A 16,240-nucleotide genomic window follows, 5' to 3' on the forward strand; every position below is an offset into this window, starting at 1 on the left:
CACCTTTGTGCTCCTGTACAGCTCCTCCCTCAAATGATTTACATGCAGTTCCCCGCCCCCCACTGTTTGTGAACAATGTCAAATAGTTCAAGTTATATAAACAGCAGGACTAACATGGACTAGGCTGCTTCATGACGTCTCTCTTCCTCTAGTAACACATCCTGCTTCTGTTCAGCTCTTATGATGTTATAGCTATTCTTTTTCTAATAATCAATCAAGTTAATCATGTGGCTATGGTATAAGGGCAGCCTTTTCATAATAATTTTTGCAATATGTTTTTCTTTTTTTTCACAGTAACACTAAGTTAGTAACACTAAATTACTAAGTTACTTGGGATTTCACAGTAATCCCAAGTTTTACAATAAAAGAAAACCTCTAATTTTGTAATTACACTTATTCAACCCCTTTCAGATTTATTTCCCTCATGCCATGTGCATGAGCCAAATATCCAAGTAAATAGAATTACCCTTTATATTCTCGAGTATAAGCCGACCCCAGTATAAGCCGAGGTACCTAATATATAATACCCAGTCCCTGTGCCTTAGTATATAGCCAGCAGTCCATGTCCTCTAGTATATAGTCAGAAGCCTCCTGCCCCCTTAGTATTTAGCCAGTGCCTGCCCCCTTTGTATATAGCCAGTGCCTGCCTTCTTAGTATATAGCCAATGCCTGCCCTCTTAGTATTTAGCCAGTGCCTGCCCCCTTAGTATATAGCCAGTGCCTGCCTTCTTACTATATAGCCAATGCCTGCCCTCTTAGTATATAGCCAGTGCCTGCCCCCCTTCTATATAGCCAGTGCCTGCCCCCTCTTATATAGCCAGCAGCCCCCTATGCCCAGCCTATTTAAAAAAAATAACTCTGTACTGACCTTTCAGATGCCCCCCACAGGTCTTCTGTCTTCTGAAGCTCCATCTCCGGGTCTGCGCGCGCTGCCATCGCACTGCCATCACATATACCATCGCATAATCAGCTGCTTGCTGACATCATAGCATATGCCAATGGTGGTGCACAGACTATGATATTTGCAGGGGGCGTCAGAAAGGTCAGTACAGAGGTTTTTTTCATATAAGCCGATTTTGTGCTGAAAAACTCGGCTTACACTCGAGTACATAGGGTACATTTCTATGCTGATAATTTTCTTGATAACAAAACTCATTACTAGATTGTGATTTGGAACTTTCAACATATTTCTCCTTTCTACTATTTATATTGTTAATTTAATAATACAACAGTTTGTGAGGACATTACTGGGGAAATGTGTGGGGGGCATTACTGGGAGGCAGTGAGGGGCAAATTACTGGGGGACTGTGTGGGCCACATAACTGGGGAGCTCTGTGGCGGCCATTACTGGGGGCTGTGTGGGGAACATTACTGGGGGGCTGTGTGGCGGCCATTACTGGGGGCTGTGTGGGGAACATTACTGGGGGACTGTGCAGGGGAGATTGCTAGGGGTTGTGCATGGGACATTACTGGGGGCAGCGAGGGGAACATTACTAGGGGTCTGTGTGGGGCACATTACTGGGGGGCTGTGCAGGGCACATTACTGGGGGGCTGTGCGGCATACCTTACTGGGGAGCTGTGTTGGGGGTGTTACTGGGGGACTGTGTTGGGGATGTTACTGGGCGCTGTGTGGAGGACATTACTGGAGGGACTGTGTGGGGGAGGTCACTGGGGGGTTATGAGGGCACATAACTAGAGGGCTGTGTGTGGGGCATTACTGGGGAACTGTGTGGGGGACATTAATGGGGGGACATTACAGGGGGTGGCATTATTGGGGGACTGTGTATGCACATTACTAGGGGGCTGTGTGGGGGACATTACTGGGGGGTGAGGGGGGCATTAGTAGGGGGCTGTGTGGACATTACTGGTGGACTGTGTGGGGGACTGTTTGGAGACTGTATGTGGGACATTACTAGGGGGGCTGTGTGGGGGGCATTACTGGGGGATGTTTAAGGACATTTCTTAGGGCGTGTTCACACGTTGGAGTAGAAGGGGCCTAGGATTGATCTCACATGAGTTTCCTTGTATTTGTTTAAATGCGAGATAAACATGTGAGCGCAGCCTTACAGTATTTTGGGAGAGTCTGCAGCAGGATAACACAAGGTGCAGTCACACATTGCAGTTACAACTGCATCACAATCAGTTTTGAGGTGGTTTTAGGTGCAGTTTTGTTAATTTAAAAGACATGAACTGAACGGGTGAATATGAGTTTGAATGGGAAACCTGTTCCACAAATGTAGATCACCTGTTAAAATAACAAAACTGCACCTAAAACCAAATCTGATTGCGATGCATTTGTGACTGCAACATGTGAACGCACCTTCAGAAAAGCAAGATTTTCGAGACAATGATCACACTGTCTAAAAGGAGGAATGTTCTTAGTTGACCATGGCAACCAATAATAGCTCCCCTTTTAAATATTCATGAGAACTGGTAAAATGAAAGCTGAGTTGTAATTGGTTGCTATGGGCAACTTTTAGACAGCTTGATAAATCTGCCCCAAGATGTCTGTGTGGTGAACTCCACAGGGAGGACTCGTGGCTGAAGAGGAGAAGTGGTGATGTCGGGCCTAGTAGTGAAGTGGACACATCACCTGCAGTCACTGGATGTAACAAGTAGGGATTTCTCCTGGGATTTCTGTAGCTGTAAATATATCGTCAGTAAAGTTATTGGCACAACCACATGTGATTGGGTTATGTACAGGAGTGGCCATTACTGTAAGTACCATAGATATACATTGGGGCCCGTGCCCCGGATCTTTTACCACCCTAGCACCCTAGCTTGTCATATTACTTCCTATGGCCACGGTGACTGTATAATAATAGTAAGTTTTGTGTTTATATGTTTCCCCAAGAAGAAGAGGACATACAAGTAATTTCTCCAAGGAAAAGTTATAAATCTGGTTATGATCTGGTTATTACAGTTCTATGGAGTCTGGTCATTAAGGGGTTAAATACACTGTTGTTTACTGTAAATGGTTTATATGAGAATGTGAAAAAAGCAGAATAATTATAATACGATTTGTAATAAATGTGATATGTGAAATTATGATTATAATGAGATCTCCTTTATCAAAACTGTTGTTTGTTGTTGTGGCCCCAGCAACCAATCACTGCTCAGCTTTCAAGTTTCCAAAGCACTTGAGTAAATGAAAGATGAGCTCAGATTGGTTGCTAGTCTCACTAAATGATAATACTTTCTGTCACTACTAGGGATTGATTGCTTACTTAATATTATGGGGGAGATTATTCACTTCTTGTACACCAATTTTATGACATGGCAGCCAGAAAACTTCACCAGGTAGGACGTATGATAAATCTACCCCTGTCTTAATAAAATTATCTTTATTGTCCCCAACAGCTTATCGCTGCTCATCTTTCATTTTTTCAAAGCAGTTTAAAATATGAAAGCTGAGCTCTGATTGGTTATTATGGTTATTATCGTTGATTATTGGGCATCATAGATCACAGCAAAACTATCTCTCTTACCCCTGGTGATCAATCGGTGCTCAGCTCTCATTTTTCCAAAGCAGTTTAGAAAAAGTTAGCTGAGCTGCTATAGAAATGACTTTCATGGTCAGACGCTTTAATAAATGAGGCCCATTACATCTTCTAGTAAAGTCTTTTCTTACTACCTCCTCATGACAAGCAGTTTATTTTCTGAAACAGATCTTCAAATCCTCTGCATCAGGTTAAAACTTTGCTGCTTTTAGCCACCAATAACTGCTCAGCTTTCATTTTTTAATATGAATTTTGGAAATGAAGAGCTAAACCCTGATTGGTTACTTTAAGAAACAGTGATGGTTTTGCTATATTGTTACTGTACATAAGCCCTATCTTTTAGGACACGTGACTAATACAACATTTTGCACTATGCTCCAGTGCACCCCCTAGTGGTGGCCTGGCCTGACATCTGGATGTGTATTCACTAGAGATGAGCGAACATGCTCGTCCGAGCTTGATGCTCGGTCGAGCATTAGGGTACTCGAAACTGCTCGTTGCTCGGACGAATACTTCGCCCGCTCGAGAAAATGGCAGCTCCCGCCGTTTTGCTTTTTGGCGGCCAGAAACAGAGCCAATCACAAGCCAGGAGACTCTGCACTCCACCCAGCATGACGTGGTACCCTTACACGTCGATAGCAGTGGTTGGCTGGCCAGATCAGGTGACCCTGGGATAGACTAGCCGCTGCCCGCGCTGCTCGGATCATTCTGTGTCTGGATGCCGCTAGGGAGAGAGCTGCTGCTGGTCAGGGAAAGCGTTAGGGTGTTCTATTAGCTTACTGTTAGGCAGGAGTGATTCTCAAAGAACCCAACAGCCCTTCTTAGGGCTACAATAACGTTCTACTTTTTTTATTTTAATTTGCATCTAGTACCATTTTGTGAGGAATTAGCAGGGGGACTTGCTACCGTTGTGTTTAGCTCTTAGTGGCACACATATCCATAGCAAAGACCGAAGTGGGAAAATTTAGTAGGGGTTGGATTTCAATTAGGCACTAACTCAGTGTCATCTCATCTGGCATAGTAGTGTGCTTTGATACTTGGCTAGAAAATAGCCATAGGAGAATACAAAGAGCTTACTTACGCATACAGTAGCGTTCTATATATTTGATTTCTGGTTGATCTGCTGGTGGCTGTACTTTCTGCAGTGCATGTACTAGCCAATTCTGAGCAATTTGTAGTGAGACTTGCGACCGCTGTGTTCTGCGCTTAGTGACGCACATATCCATAGCAAAGACCGAAGTGGGAAAATTTAGTAGGGGTTGGATTTCAATTAGGCACTAACTCAGTGTCATCTCATCTGGCATAGTAGTGTGCTTTGATACTTGGCTAGAAAATAGCCATAGGAGAATACAAAGAGCTTACTTACGCATACAGTAGCGTTCTATATATTTGATTTCTGGTTGATCTGCTGGTGGCTGTACTTTCTGCAGTGCATGTACTAGCCAATTCTGAGCAATTTGTAGTGAGACTTGCGACCGCTGTGTTCTGCGCTTAGTGACGCACATATCCATAGCAAAGACCGAAGTGGGAAAATTTAGTAGGGGTTGGATTTCAATTAGGCACTAACTCAGTGTCATCTCATCTGGCATAGTAGTGTGCTTTGATACTTGGCTAGAAAATAGCCATAGGAGAATACAAAGAGCTTACTTACGCATACAGTAGCGTTCTATATATTTGATTTCTGGTTGATCTGCTGGTGGCTGTACTTTCTGCAGTGCATGTACTAGCCAATTCTGAGCAATTTGTAGTGAGACTTGCGACCGCTGTGTTCTGCGCTTAGTGACGCACATATCCATAGCAAAGACCGAAGTGGGAAAATTTAGTAGGGGTTGGATTTCAATTAGGCACTAACTCTGTGTCATCTCATCTGGCATAGTAGTGTGCTTTGATACTTGGCTAGAAAATAGCCATAGCAATAGGATAGCATTGTTTGGTTTTAAAAACTCAAAAAAAAACAAAAAACACAAAAAAAAAAAAAACACAAAAAAAAACAAAAAAAAGTAAAAAAAAAAATAAAGCTATAACTCTCATTTTAAAAATGTTTAACCCGAGGGCTAGGGGTAGAGGACGAGGGCGGGGACGTGGGCGTCCAACTACTGCAGGGGTCAGAGGCCGTGGTCCTGGGCGGGGTGAGACACCACCTGCTGATGAGGGAGCAGGGGAACGCCGCAGAGCTACACTCCCTAGGTTCATGTCTGAAGTTACTGGGACTCGTGGTAGAGCACTGTTGAGGCCAGAACAGTGCGAACAGGTGATGTCGTGGATTGCTGACAATGCTTCGAGCAATTTGTCCACCACCAGTCAGTCTTCCACGCAGTCCACCCATGTCACCGAAATCGCCACTCCTCCAGCTCCTGCACCTCAGCCTCCTCCCCCCCAGTCTGCCCCCTCCCAGGAAAATTTGGCATTTGAACCGGCATACTCTGAGGAACTGTTTTCTGGACCCTTCCCACAGTCACAAACCACTTGTCCGGTTGCTGCTGAGCAATTTTCCGATGCCCAGGTTTTCCAACAGTCACAGTCTGTGGGTGATGATGACCTTCTTGACGTAGTGGAAGTGTGTAAAGAGGTGTCCGACGATGAGGAGACACGGTTGTCAGACAGTGGGGAAGTTGTTGTCAGGGCAGGAAGTCCGAGGGGGGAGCAGACTGAGGGATCGGAGGATGATGAGGTGACAGACCCAAGCTGGGTTGAGAGGCCGGGTGAACACAGTGCTTCTGAGACGGAGGAGAGTCCTCGACCAGAACAGGTTGGAAGAGGCAGTGGTGGGGCCAGACGGAGAGGCAGGGCCAGAGCTGGTGCATCAGCGCCAAATGTGTCAACTAGTGAAGCTCCCGTGGCGAGGGCTCCTGCGGCGAGGGCTAGATCTTCAGAAGTCTGGAGGTTCTTTAAGGAAACACCGGATGACCGACGGACTGTGGTGTGCAACATTTGCCAAACCAGGCTCAGCAGGGGTTCCACCACTACTAGCTTAACTACCACCAGTATGCGCAGGCATATGAATGCTAAACACCCCACTCAGTGGCAACAAGCCCGTTCACCTCCGGCCGTGCACACCACTGCTCCTTCCCCTGTGTCAGCTGCTAGTCAGCCCCCTGCCCAGGACCCTGCCACAAAAACCCCATCGTCGCCTCCACGATCCTCCACAGCATCCACCAGCGTTCAGCTCTCCATACCCCAGACGCTGGAGCGGAAACGCAAATATAGTGCAACCCACCCGCACGCCCAAGCCCTTAATGTGCACATCTCCAGATTGCTTAGCCTGGAGATGCTGCCCTATAGGCTAGTAGAGACCGAGGCCTTTCGCAACCTCATGGCGGCGGCCGCCCCTCGGTATTCGGTCCCCAGCCGCCACTACTTTTCCCGATGTGCCGTCCCAGCCCTGCACCAGCACGTGTCAGACAACATCATCCGTGCCCTGACCAACGCCGTTTCTGACAAGGTCCACCTGACCACGGACACGTGGACGAGTGCTGCCGGGCAGGGCCACTATATATCGCTGACGGCACATTGGGTTAACTTGGTGGAGGCTGGGACCGAGTCTGACACTGGGGCTACTCATATACTGCCGACGCCGAGGATTGCGGGGCCTACCTCGGTCCAGGTGTTTCAGGCCTACTATGCCTCCTCCTCCTCCCACCCCTCCTCCACCTCCTCCTCCGAACTACCATCCGTGGGCACGGCGCCATCAGTCGGTAGCTCTAGGCACAGCAGCAGTGCCGTCGCTAAGCGACAGCAGGCGGTGCTCAAACTGCTGAGCCTAGGCGACAAAAGGCACACCGCCCAAGAGCTATTACAGGGCATCACGGCGCAGACTGATCTGTGGCTGGCACCGCTGAACCTCAAGCCGGGAATGGTTGTGTGTGACAACGGCCGTAACCTGGTGGCGGCTCTGCAACTCGGCAGACTGACACATGTGCCATGCCTGGCCCATGTGTTAAATCTGATAGTTCAGCGTTTCCTCAAGACATACCCCAATCTGTCTGATTTGCTCACGAAGGTGCGCCGCATCTGTGCGCATTTCAGGAAGTCCAGCCCAGATGCTGCCACTCTCAGGGCAGCGCAGCGCCACCTCCAACTGCCCGCTCACCGACTGTTGTGCGACGTGCCCACGAGGTGGAATTCAACACTGACCATGTTATCCAGAGTTTACCAGCAGCGCAGAGCGATTGTAGACTGCCAGATGTCAACTTCCACCAGAACTGGTAGTCAGGTCAGTCAGCTTCCTCAAGTCTACAATGAGGAGTGGACGTGGATGTCTGATATCTGTCAGGTGCTGAGTAACTTTGAGGAGTCAACACAGATGGTCAGTGGCGATGCCGCCATCATCAGCCTCACCATCCCGCTGCTTGGCCTGTTGAAAAACTCTCTGGTCAGCATGAAGTCGGAAGCTTTGCGCTCGTCACAAGAGACAGGGGAAGAATATTCCCTTGTTGATAGCCAAAGCACCCTCAGGTCTGTTTCTCAGCGCATATCGGAGGAGGTGGAGGTGGAGGAGGATGAGGAGGAAGAGGAGGAGAATGTTGGTGAGACACAAGAGGGGACCATTGTTGAGTCCTTTACTGTTCAGCGTGTATGGGCAGAAGAAGAGGAGTTGGAGGAGTTGGAGGAGGAGGAAATGGACAGTCAGGCCAGTGAGGGGAGTGAATTCTTACGCGTTGGTACTCTGGCGCATATGGCAGATTTCATGCTAGGCTGCCTATCCCGTGACCCTCGCGTTCAAAGAATTTATTCCAGCACCGATTACTGGGTGTTCACTCTCCTGGACCCACGGTACAAGCAAAATCTTTCCACTCTCATCCCTGCAGAGGAAAGGAGTGTGAGAATGCATGAATACCAGCAGGCCCTGGTGCACAAGCTGAAACAGTATTTCCCTTCTGACAGCGCTAGCGGCAGAGTGCGTAGTTCTGCGGGACAAGTAGCGAGGGAGAGTAGGCGAGCAGGCAGCTTGTCCAGCACTGGCAAGGGTACGCTTTACAAGGCTTTTGCCAGCTTTATGTCACCCCAGCAAGACACTGTCACCTGTCCCCAGTCTCGGCAGAGTAGGGCTGATCTTTACAGAAAGATGGTGAGGGAGTACGTAGCTGACCATACCATCGTCCTAAATGATCACACAGCTCCCTACAACTACTGGGTTTCAAAGCTGGACATGTGGCACGAACTGGCGCTGTACGCCTTGGAGGTTCTTGCCTGCCCTGCCGCTAGCGTCTTGTCCGAGCGGGTTTTCAGTGCAGCTGGTGGCATCATCACCGATAAGCGTACACGCCTGTCGACTGACAGCGCTGACAGGCTGACGCTTATTAAAATGAATAAAGGCTGGATTTCTCAGAATTTCCAATCTCCACCAGGTGAAGGAAGCTCAACCTGAATAATTGATCCACTCCTCCTCCTCCTCATTTTCCTCCTTCTCCTCCTCTTTGTACAGTAAAGCAGAGGAAAATGGCTATTTTTTGACAGGGCCCACTGGCTCTTGCTATAGTACTTCATGCATTTAATTTTTCTGGAGGGCCACCTACCCGGTCCTCTGTTTGAAACAATTTTTGTGAGTGCCACATACAGGCACTCAATCTATTCCATTTTACTGCAGGGCCACCTACCTGCTCCTCTGGTTTGAAACATTTTTGGGACTGCCACATACAGGCACTCAATCTATTCCATTTTACTGGAGGGCCACCTACCTGCTCCTCTGGTTTGAAAAATTTTTGGGACTGCCACATACAGGCACTCAATCTATTCCATTTTACTGCAGGGCCACCTACCTGCTCCTCTGGTTTGAAACATTTTTGGGACTGCCACATACAGGCACTCAATCTATTCCATTTTACTGCAGGGCCACCTACCTGCTCCTCTGGTTTGAAACATTTTTGGGACTGCCACATACAGGCACTCAATCTATTCCATTTTACTGCAGGGCCACCTACCTGCTCCTCTGGTTTGAAACATTTTTGGGACTGCCACATACAGGCACTCAATCTATTCCATTTTACTGGAGGGCCACCTACCTGCTCCTCTGGTTTGAAAAATGTTTGGGACTGCCACATACAGGCACTATCCAAATTAAATTGTCTCCATAGCAGCCTCCACACGTTGTCTCCATTGCTACCTCCAAAAGTCGTCCATATAGCTGCCTCCATACATCGTCCCTTTATCAAACGAGGTGTGTCAGGCAGAAATTTGGGTTGTTTTCATGGATTCCACATCAAAGTTGTTAACTTTGTCGCCACCCTGCTGTGTTATCCACAAAATATACTGGCAAACTTTTACCATTTAGGGATATTATTTCAGCGCTTCTTGCGCATCTGTTTACATTCCCCTCACCCGGCATATCCTAAACTTATAAGAACGCTACTACACTTGATCTTATACAAAAGGTTCTTAGAAGTGCTGTTTGGGGAGTAGCCTAGAGACAGGGGCTTGAATTGGCGAAAGCTCGCCTGGCAGCGGAGCGCCAGCTCCATGCGCATCATGCGCTTCTTGCGCATCTGTTTACATTCCCCTCACCCGGCATATCCTAAACTTATAAGAACGCTACTACACTTGATCTTATACAAAAGGTTCTTAGAAGTGCTGTTTGGGGAGTAGCCTAGAGACAGGGGCTTGAATTGGCGAAAGCTCGCCTGGCAGCGGAGCGCCAGCTCCATGCGCATCATGCGCTTCTTGCGCATCTGTTTACATTCCCCTCACCCGGCATATCCTAAACTTATAAGAACGCTACTACACTTGATCTTATACAAAAGGTTCTTAGAAGTGCTGTTTGGGGAGTAGCCTAGAGACAGGGGCTTGAATTGGCGAAAGCTCGCCTGGCAGCGGAGCGCCAGCTCCATGCGCATCATGCGCTTCTTGCGCATCTGTTTACATTCCCCTCACCCGCCATATCCCAAACTTATAAGAACGCTACTACACTTAACTTGGTGCAGGCTGGGACCGAGTCTGACCCTGGGGCTGGTCATATACTGCCGACGCAGAGAATTGCGGGGCCTACCTCGGTCCAGGTCTCAAAGGCCTACTATACCTCCTCCCACCCCTCCTCCACCTCCTCCTCCTCCGAATTACCATCCGTGGGCATGGCGCCATCAGTCGGTAGCTCTAGGCACAGCAGCAGTGCCGTCGCTAAGCGACAGCAGGCGGTGCTGAAACTGCTGAGCCTAGGCGATAAAAGGCACACCGCCCAAGAGCTATTACAGGGCATTCCACATCAAAGTTGTTAACTTTGTCGCCACCCTGCTGTGTAATCCACAAAATATACTTGCAAACTTTTACCATTTAGGGATATTATTTCAGCGCTTCTTGCGCATCTGTTTACATTCCCCTCACCCGCCATATCCTAAACTTATAAGAACGCTACTACACTTGATCTTATACAAAAGGTTCTTAGAAGTGCTGTTTGGGGAGTAGCCTAGAGACAGGGGCTTGGATTGGCAAAAGCTCGCCTGGCTGCAGAGCGCCAGCTCCATCCCAAGATCCAACTAACATAGTTGCAGCACCTTTAATCTACTACTAGTTCACTGCCTCCATAATAATAATAATAATAATCTTTATTTATATAGCGTCATCATATTCTGTAGCGCTTTACAAATCATAGGAAACAAATACAAATGTAATGTAACAGAGCACAACATTTGTATGGAACAACAGGAGTGAGGTCCCTGCTCGCCAGAGCTTACGGTTTATGAAGATGATGGGGTAACACGAGGTAAAAGAATATTTAATGGTCAAGCCATTCTTCTTAGGGAATAGAAAAAAATATAATAAATGGAATTGCTGTCGCTTGAACCACTCAGCCGTCATCTTATATACCAGGTCCAGGGTGGATGGGACTGCAGAGAAGTCTGGTGCCTGTTGGTTGCTGGATAACAGATGGGAGGACGACACAGGACGGGTTAGTAGAAGAGTTAAAACTTCATGCAGTTAATGAGTGTTATAGGCTTGCCTAAAGAAATGGGTTTTAAGAGCACGTTTGAAACTTTGGAGGTTAGGTATTAGTCTGATAGTCCAGGGCAGAGCATTCCATAGAATTGGTGCAGCTCTAGAGAAGTCTTGGAGACGCGAGTGGGAGGTCCGCACTAGGGTAGAGGTTAATCTAAGATCACTGGCGGATCTAAGAGCACGGGTTGGGCGATAGACTGAGATAAGAGAGGAGAGGTAGGGGGGTGCAGCATTATACAGAGCTTTATGGATGAGGGTTATTATTATTTTAAACTGTATTCGAAAGGAGACTGGCAGCCAGTGCAGCGACTGGCATGAACTGTAAGCATACATGGTCCCCTTATCAAACGAGCTGTGTCAGGCAGAATTTTGGGTTGTTTTCATGGCTTCCATGTTAACTTTGTCGCCACCCTGCTGTGTAATCCACAAAATATACTGGCAAACTTTTATCATGTACCGATATTATTTGAGCGCTTCTTGCTCACCTCCTTTGGTTCCTCTCTGACACCCATTGGTTTGAAGCCTGAGTCCAATTAGGGTATGTCGCCATGCCACTCTCTAGCCTGCCGCTGCTGCCGCTGCCTCTGCATGCCGTCCCCTATAGTGTCAGGGTCAATTATTGGATGTTTTACATGCTATCTAGCTTCATTCTGTCACTCTGTCATGGCCATGCTGTTGCCCATAATTTCGGCATAATGGTGCGATTAAGCAGCCTCAGAGGCATCCATGCATGCTGCCCCTGCTGTTTCCTGTCCATTTCCGTGGTGTTTCCATCCTTTTCTGAGGTTCCCAGGTGTTTGGCCAAGCTTCCCTGTGCAGAGCCTTGGTCCCCTTGAAAAATGCTCGAGTCTCCCATTGACTTCAATGGGGTTCGTTATTCGAGACGAGCACTCGAGCATCGGGAAAAGTTCGTCTCGAATAACGAGTACCCGAGCATTTTAGTGTTCGCTCATCTCTAGTATTCACTTATCAGCGACTAAGTCTCTTTCTGGGTTTCAGCTTTTGCAATGGAGTCAGAAGTTTCCCGCATCTACAGGAGAGCACAGGTTAGTGACTGTATTGTCATATTGTCATATGGTCTATTCCTGATGAGAGGTAAGTGGACACTTACTGGTTTCTATTTTCCTAAGGAAATCTTCCGCAGCTCAGATTGCCTGTTTGGACCTGGAGTTTTCTCAGGTAAGTTTTCCCTCTCATCTAAAATTACACTAATAACACAGAAAGGTCTTTGTAATGTCAATAATCCAGCATCAAAGAAGTTTACAATATGTTTTAGATTCGGATATTTTATAACTAATTCTATTTTCTATTTTAATTTTTCAGCTCATCCCAGCACCCAGGAGGAGAGAGATCTTCAGCTTCTCATCTATGCCACGAGATTCCTTCCATCACCTCTCTACAATATGGATCGCCTCATGCCCACTAACCGGGAGGCTCAGAAGAAATATCTGCCATGGCCATGGGATGATGAAGAACCTGCCCCAGTTATGCTGAACCAGCCGCGCCATGAGGAGAAGGTGGAGGTACAAGATGTGGAGACGACCTCCTTGGATGAGAAGGTGCAGGAAGATGAGAAGAAAGACAAGAAGTCTACTCGGGAGTACAAGGAAGAGCAGAGGAGCTCACAAGAGACTGAGAAGAGGACTGTATTGAAGATACAGAAGACAAAGAGGATAAAGAAGATGATCAGGAAGAAGAGAATTGTGAAGTCTTCGGTCAGACGCCATCAGATGCACACCAGTCTTCCATCCTCCAGTACATCGGCAGCAGCCTCCGGATGAAGAAGAACATCCTCTGGACCCTCCTCCTCCGACCGACATGTGGCCAGGCCCCACTGGATGGTAAGAGCACCACACAAAATACATAGACTAGAAATAATATTAATTATTGTAATACAATATAGTTATAATAGTAATAATTACACATATTTAGTATTGACAGGATAATAGCAAGCCTCAGATTAATTCTTATAGCAACTTGCACACACTAGATATCAGCAGCTTTGATCCAGGGTCTCTGGACTGATCGCCTTTTCCCGGGGTCAAGAAGGAATTTTTCCCCTGTGACATGAATTGGCTAAATGTATCCAGGGTTTTTTTTTTGCCTTCTTCTGGAGCAACAGCTTTAGGGATAGGATCAAGATTACATTTACAATAAAATTACATTCAAAATATTAAATTAGAATTATAAACATATACATTAATAATACTTGGAATAGGTTTAGCCAAATTAAATAAAATGTAGAATTAATATAAACAATTATATTAAACATTAATCTAAACAATTACACATTATATAATACAAGTACTCAGATTAACATGCAATTTAAAAAATAGTTGTTATAAATAATATTAGTATTTAATAATATTTAAAAAGTACCGTAGTATTAGAGCCGTAGTATAATGATAACCCCAAAAATAGTATTAGTAATTTTTAATGATAACCACATTAAATTTAAAAACCATGATAACTTAGCAGTTTTGATCCAGGGTCTCAGGACCGATCGCCTTTTCCCGGGGTCAAGAAGGAATTTTTCCCCTGTGACATGAATTGGCTGAATGTGTCCAGGGGTTTTTTGCCTTCTTCTGGATCAACAACTTTAGGGATAGGATCAAGATTAAATTTATAATGAAATTACATTATAAAAATTAGTAATGATATGTATATCATATTATTAATACTACTTAGGATAGGTTTGACACATCAATTAAAACAGTGTAGCGTCAATATTAACATTAATAAATTAAATAATACAAATAACACTCATTTTAATTAAATTATATAGGGATAGGGATAAGCATAGATATAGATTAAGCAAAGAGTAAAATTACATGTGAAATATAAGTAATAATAAAATAATAAATAAATACATATAATAAATAATTAATGATACTTAGGATAGTTTTAGCCTCAACACTAATTATAGTGCAGTATTACTTTACACAGTCAACAAAATAATCAAAATTCAACACTTAATAAGAATAATTAGTACACACTAAATAGGAATAAGCAGGTGTGATCCAGGGTCTTGGGACTGATCGCCTTTTCCCGGGGTCAAGAAGGAATTTTTCCCCCAGGGGTTTTTGCCTTCTTCTGGATCAACATCTTTAGGTTTAGGGAATTTTTTTATGGTTAAGTAATAAATGTTGAAATAAATACTTAACCATATTTAATAGTGTTGTGTCCTTTATTTCTCTTTTCCTAAAAAAAAATGATTGAGCAATTTAGATAATGAGGGCAGTTTATCATTTCGAAGAGAAGCATGGGGGTGCTCAATGTGTGAGGAGGGGAATCTGGGGGTGCTGGCTATGGGAGGAGGAGCAAGACACAAGGTTGTAGGAGAAGGTAGACACAAGGGTGTTGGCTGTGGGAGGAGGAATGGGATATGAGGGTGCTGGCTGTGAGAGGAGGGGGCACAAGGGGTAAAGGAGTGGGACAATAAGGTGCTGGTTGTGTAAAAATGAGAAGAACATGGGCGACAAGGGGAAAAGGGGACATAGTGGTGTTGGCTCTTTATGGAAAAGGAAGACAGGGGGAGCAGGATATTTGAGGAGAGGGATATTGGAGTGTGCACTGTATGAGGAGGGGGACATGGGGGTGCAACATAACATAAAGATAAATAATACAAATTATAAAATTCTGGGTGCCCATAGTCATCATATGGAAACTATATAGGACCTAAAACAGTGTTTCCTGAGTAGAGTGTGAAGACAAACAAAATATCAACTTCCATTTTTCTAAAACTCTCCTATGACCTTCTTTTGCAAGAAGCTGCGAAGAACCCTTATAAGAGTTCTGCTCTATGGCAGATCCCCCTCATACTGTACAAGGGGGTGAACAATACATAAAGAATATTAAGGGTATGCTTACACTGAGGAAAAATCTGGGTCAAATACCTGGCCAAAGTCCACTGTCAGGCTTTCTTGTTACGTATATTCCCCCCTGGATGCTGCCCAGAATGTAGGGCCTGGTGCTTTAAGACTTGGTGTCCATTGATTTCAATTGGAAAGTGATTTTTCCACAAATTGTAACAAAAGAAAATCCATGGAAACTAGCCATTTATTCTACAAGATCTCCAAAGTTTGATTTCTGCAAGCTCACACCTCTAATACACCTACTGATGAGTAGATTCAGACCCCGCACTATGTTACTGAAGAATCTCAAGGTCTCAGTTTAACAGGTATTGGTAACTGATATCATACAGTGGACTATGGACACATGTCACATTTCTTATACGGTTTACATACATCCTTCACTGTGGCAATCAGGGGTGGTGCCACCCCTTCTGACTTGGTAAACCTGCCCCAGTAAGTCTAAATACATACCAAAGTAGTGATTGGTAACCATGATGGCCTAATAAGGCATATTTGCAGATAAAATGTCCTCATTATTTCACCCACCACATGGCACTGGAAGGTGAAAAATTCATATGGGCATATTCATTGCCACCACATCATAAAAATGCATGAGAGTAAATAGACACCCATTGGTCATTTAGCACTTTTTGATCCATCTTCTGTATAAGTATATTTTAAAAACTGATGCCCTAGATGCCAGGATAAAATTATGGGATAACAAGTTCTAACATCAGTTTCTTTCTAGTTTTTCTGCAACCAGGTCAGAGGGAGACTAACCCTTTGAAAACATAGCTCATACCTCCATTAATGAAAGACCCCTTTACACCGGAATAGAGCAATTGAAGATAAGAAACTTTGTAATATATATTTATTGGATAAAAATGCCTCTAGATAACCCTTAGGGATGCAGGGTTGGCAAAAGTATACTTACCCTGCTCCAGCTTCCAGTTCCTGTGT

The 16,240-nt window shown here is 45.4% G+C and overlaps 1 protein-coding gene across 4 annotated transcripts; it reads left to right on the top strand.

The window, feature by feature from the left end:
- Positions 1–2,415: 2,415 nt before the first annotated feature.
- LOC140104133 (uncharacterized) lies at positions 2,416–14,572 on the top strand. Of its 4 annotated transcripts, XM_072127517.1 has the most exons (5): positions 2,530–2,615; positions 3,213–3,300; positions 12,426–12,472; positions 12,557–12,605; positions 12,750–14,572. In XM_072127517.1, the coding sequence occupies exons 3-5, from the start codon at positions 12,434–12,436 to the stop codon at positions 13,205–13,207; spliced, it is 546 nt and encodes a 181-aa protein (XP_071983618.1). In that variant the 5' UTR covers positions 2,530–2,615; positions 3,213–3,300; positions 12,426–12,433; the 3' UTR covers positions 13,208–14,572. The 4 variants fall into 4 exon arrangements, with proteins under 4 accessions (XP_071983616.1, XP_071983619.1, XP_071983618.1 ...); XM_072127515.1 differs by lacking the exon at positions 3,213–3,300 and having other exon boundaries at positions 2,416–2,615; XM_072127516.1 differs by lacking the exons at positions 2,530–2,615; positions 3,213–3,300 and adding an exon at positions 2,661–2,717.
- Positions 14,573–16,240: the final 1,668 nt, after the last annotated feature.

This window comes from Engystomops pustulosus, chromosome 10 (genome assembly GCF_040894005.1).
Source record: "Engystomops pustulosus chromosome 10, aEngPut4.maternal, whole genome shotgun sequence".
Classification (NCBI taxonomy): Eukaryota; Metazoa; Chordata; class Amphibia; order Anura; family Leptodactylidae; genus Engystomops; species Engystomops pustulosus.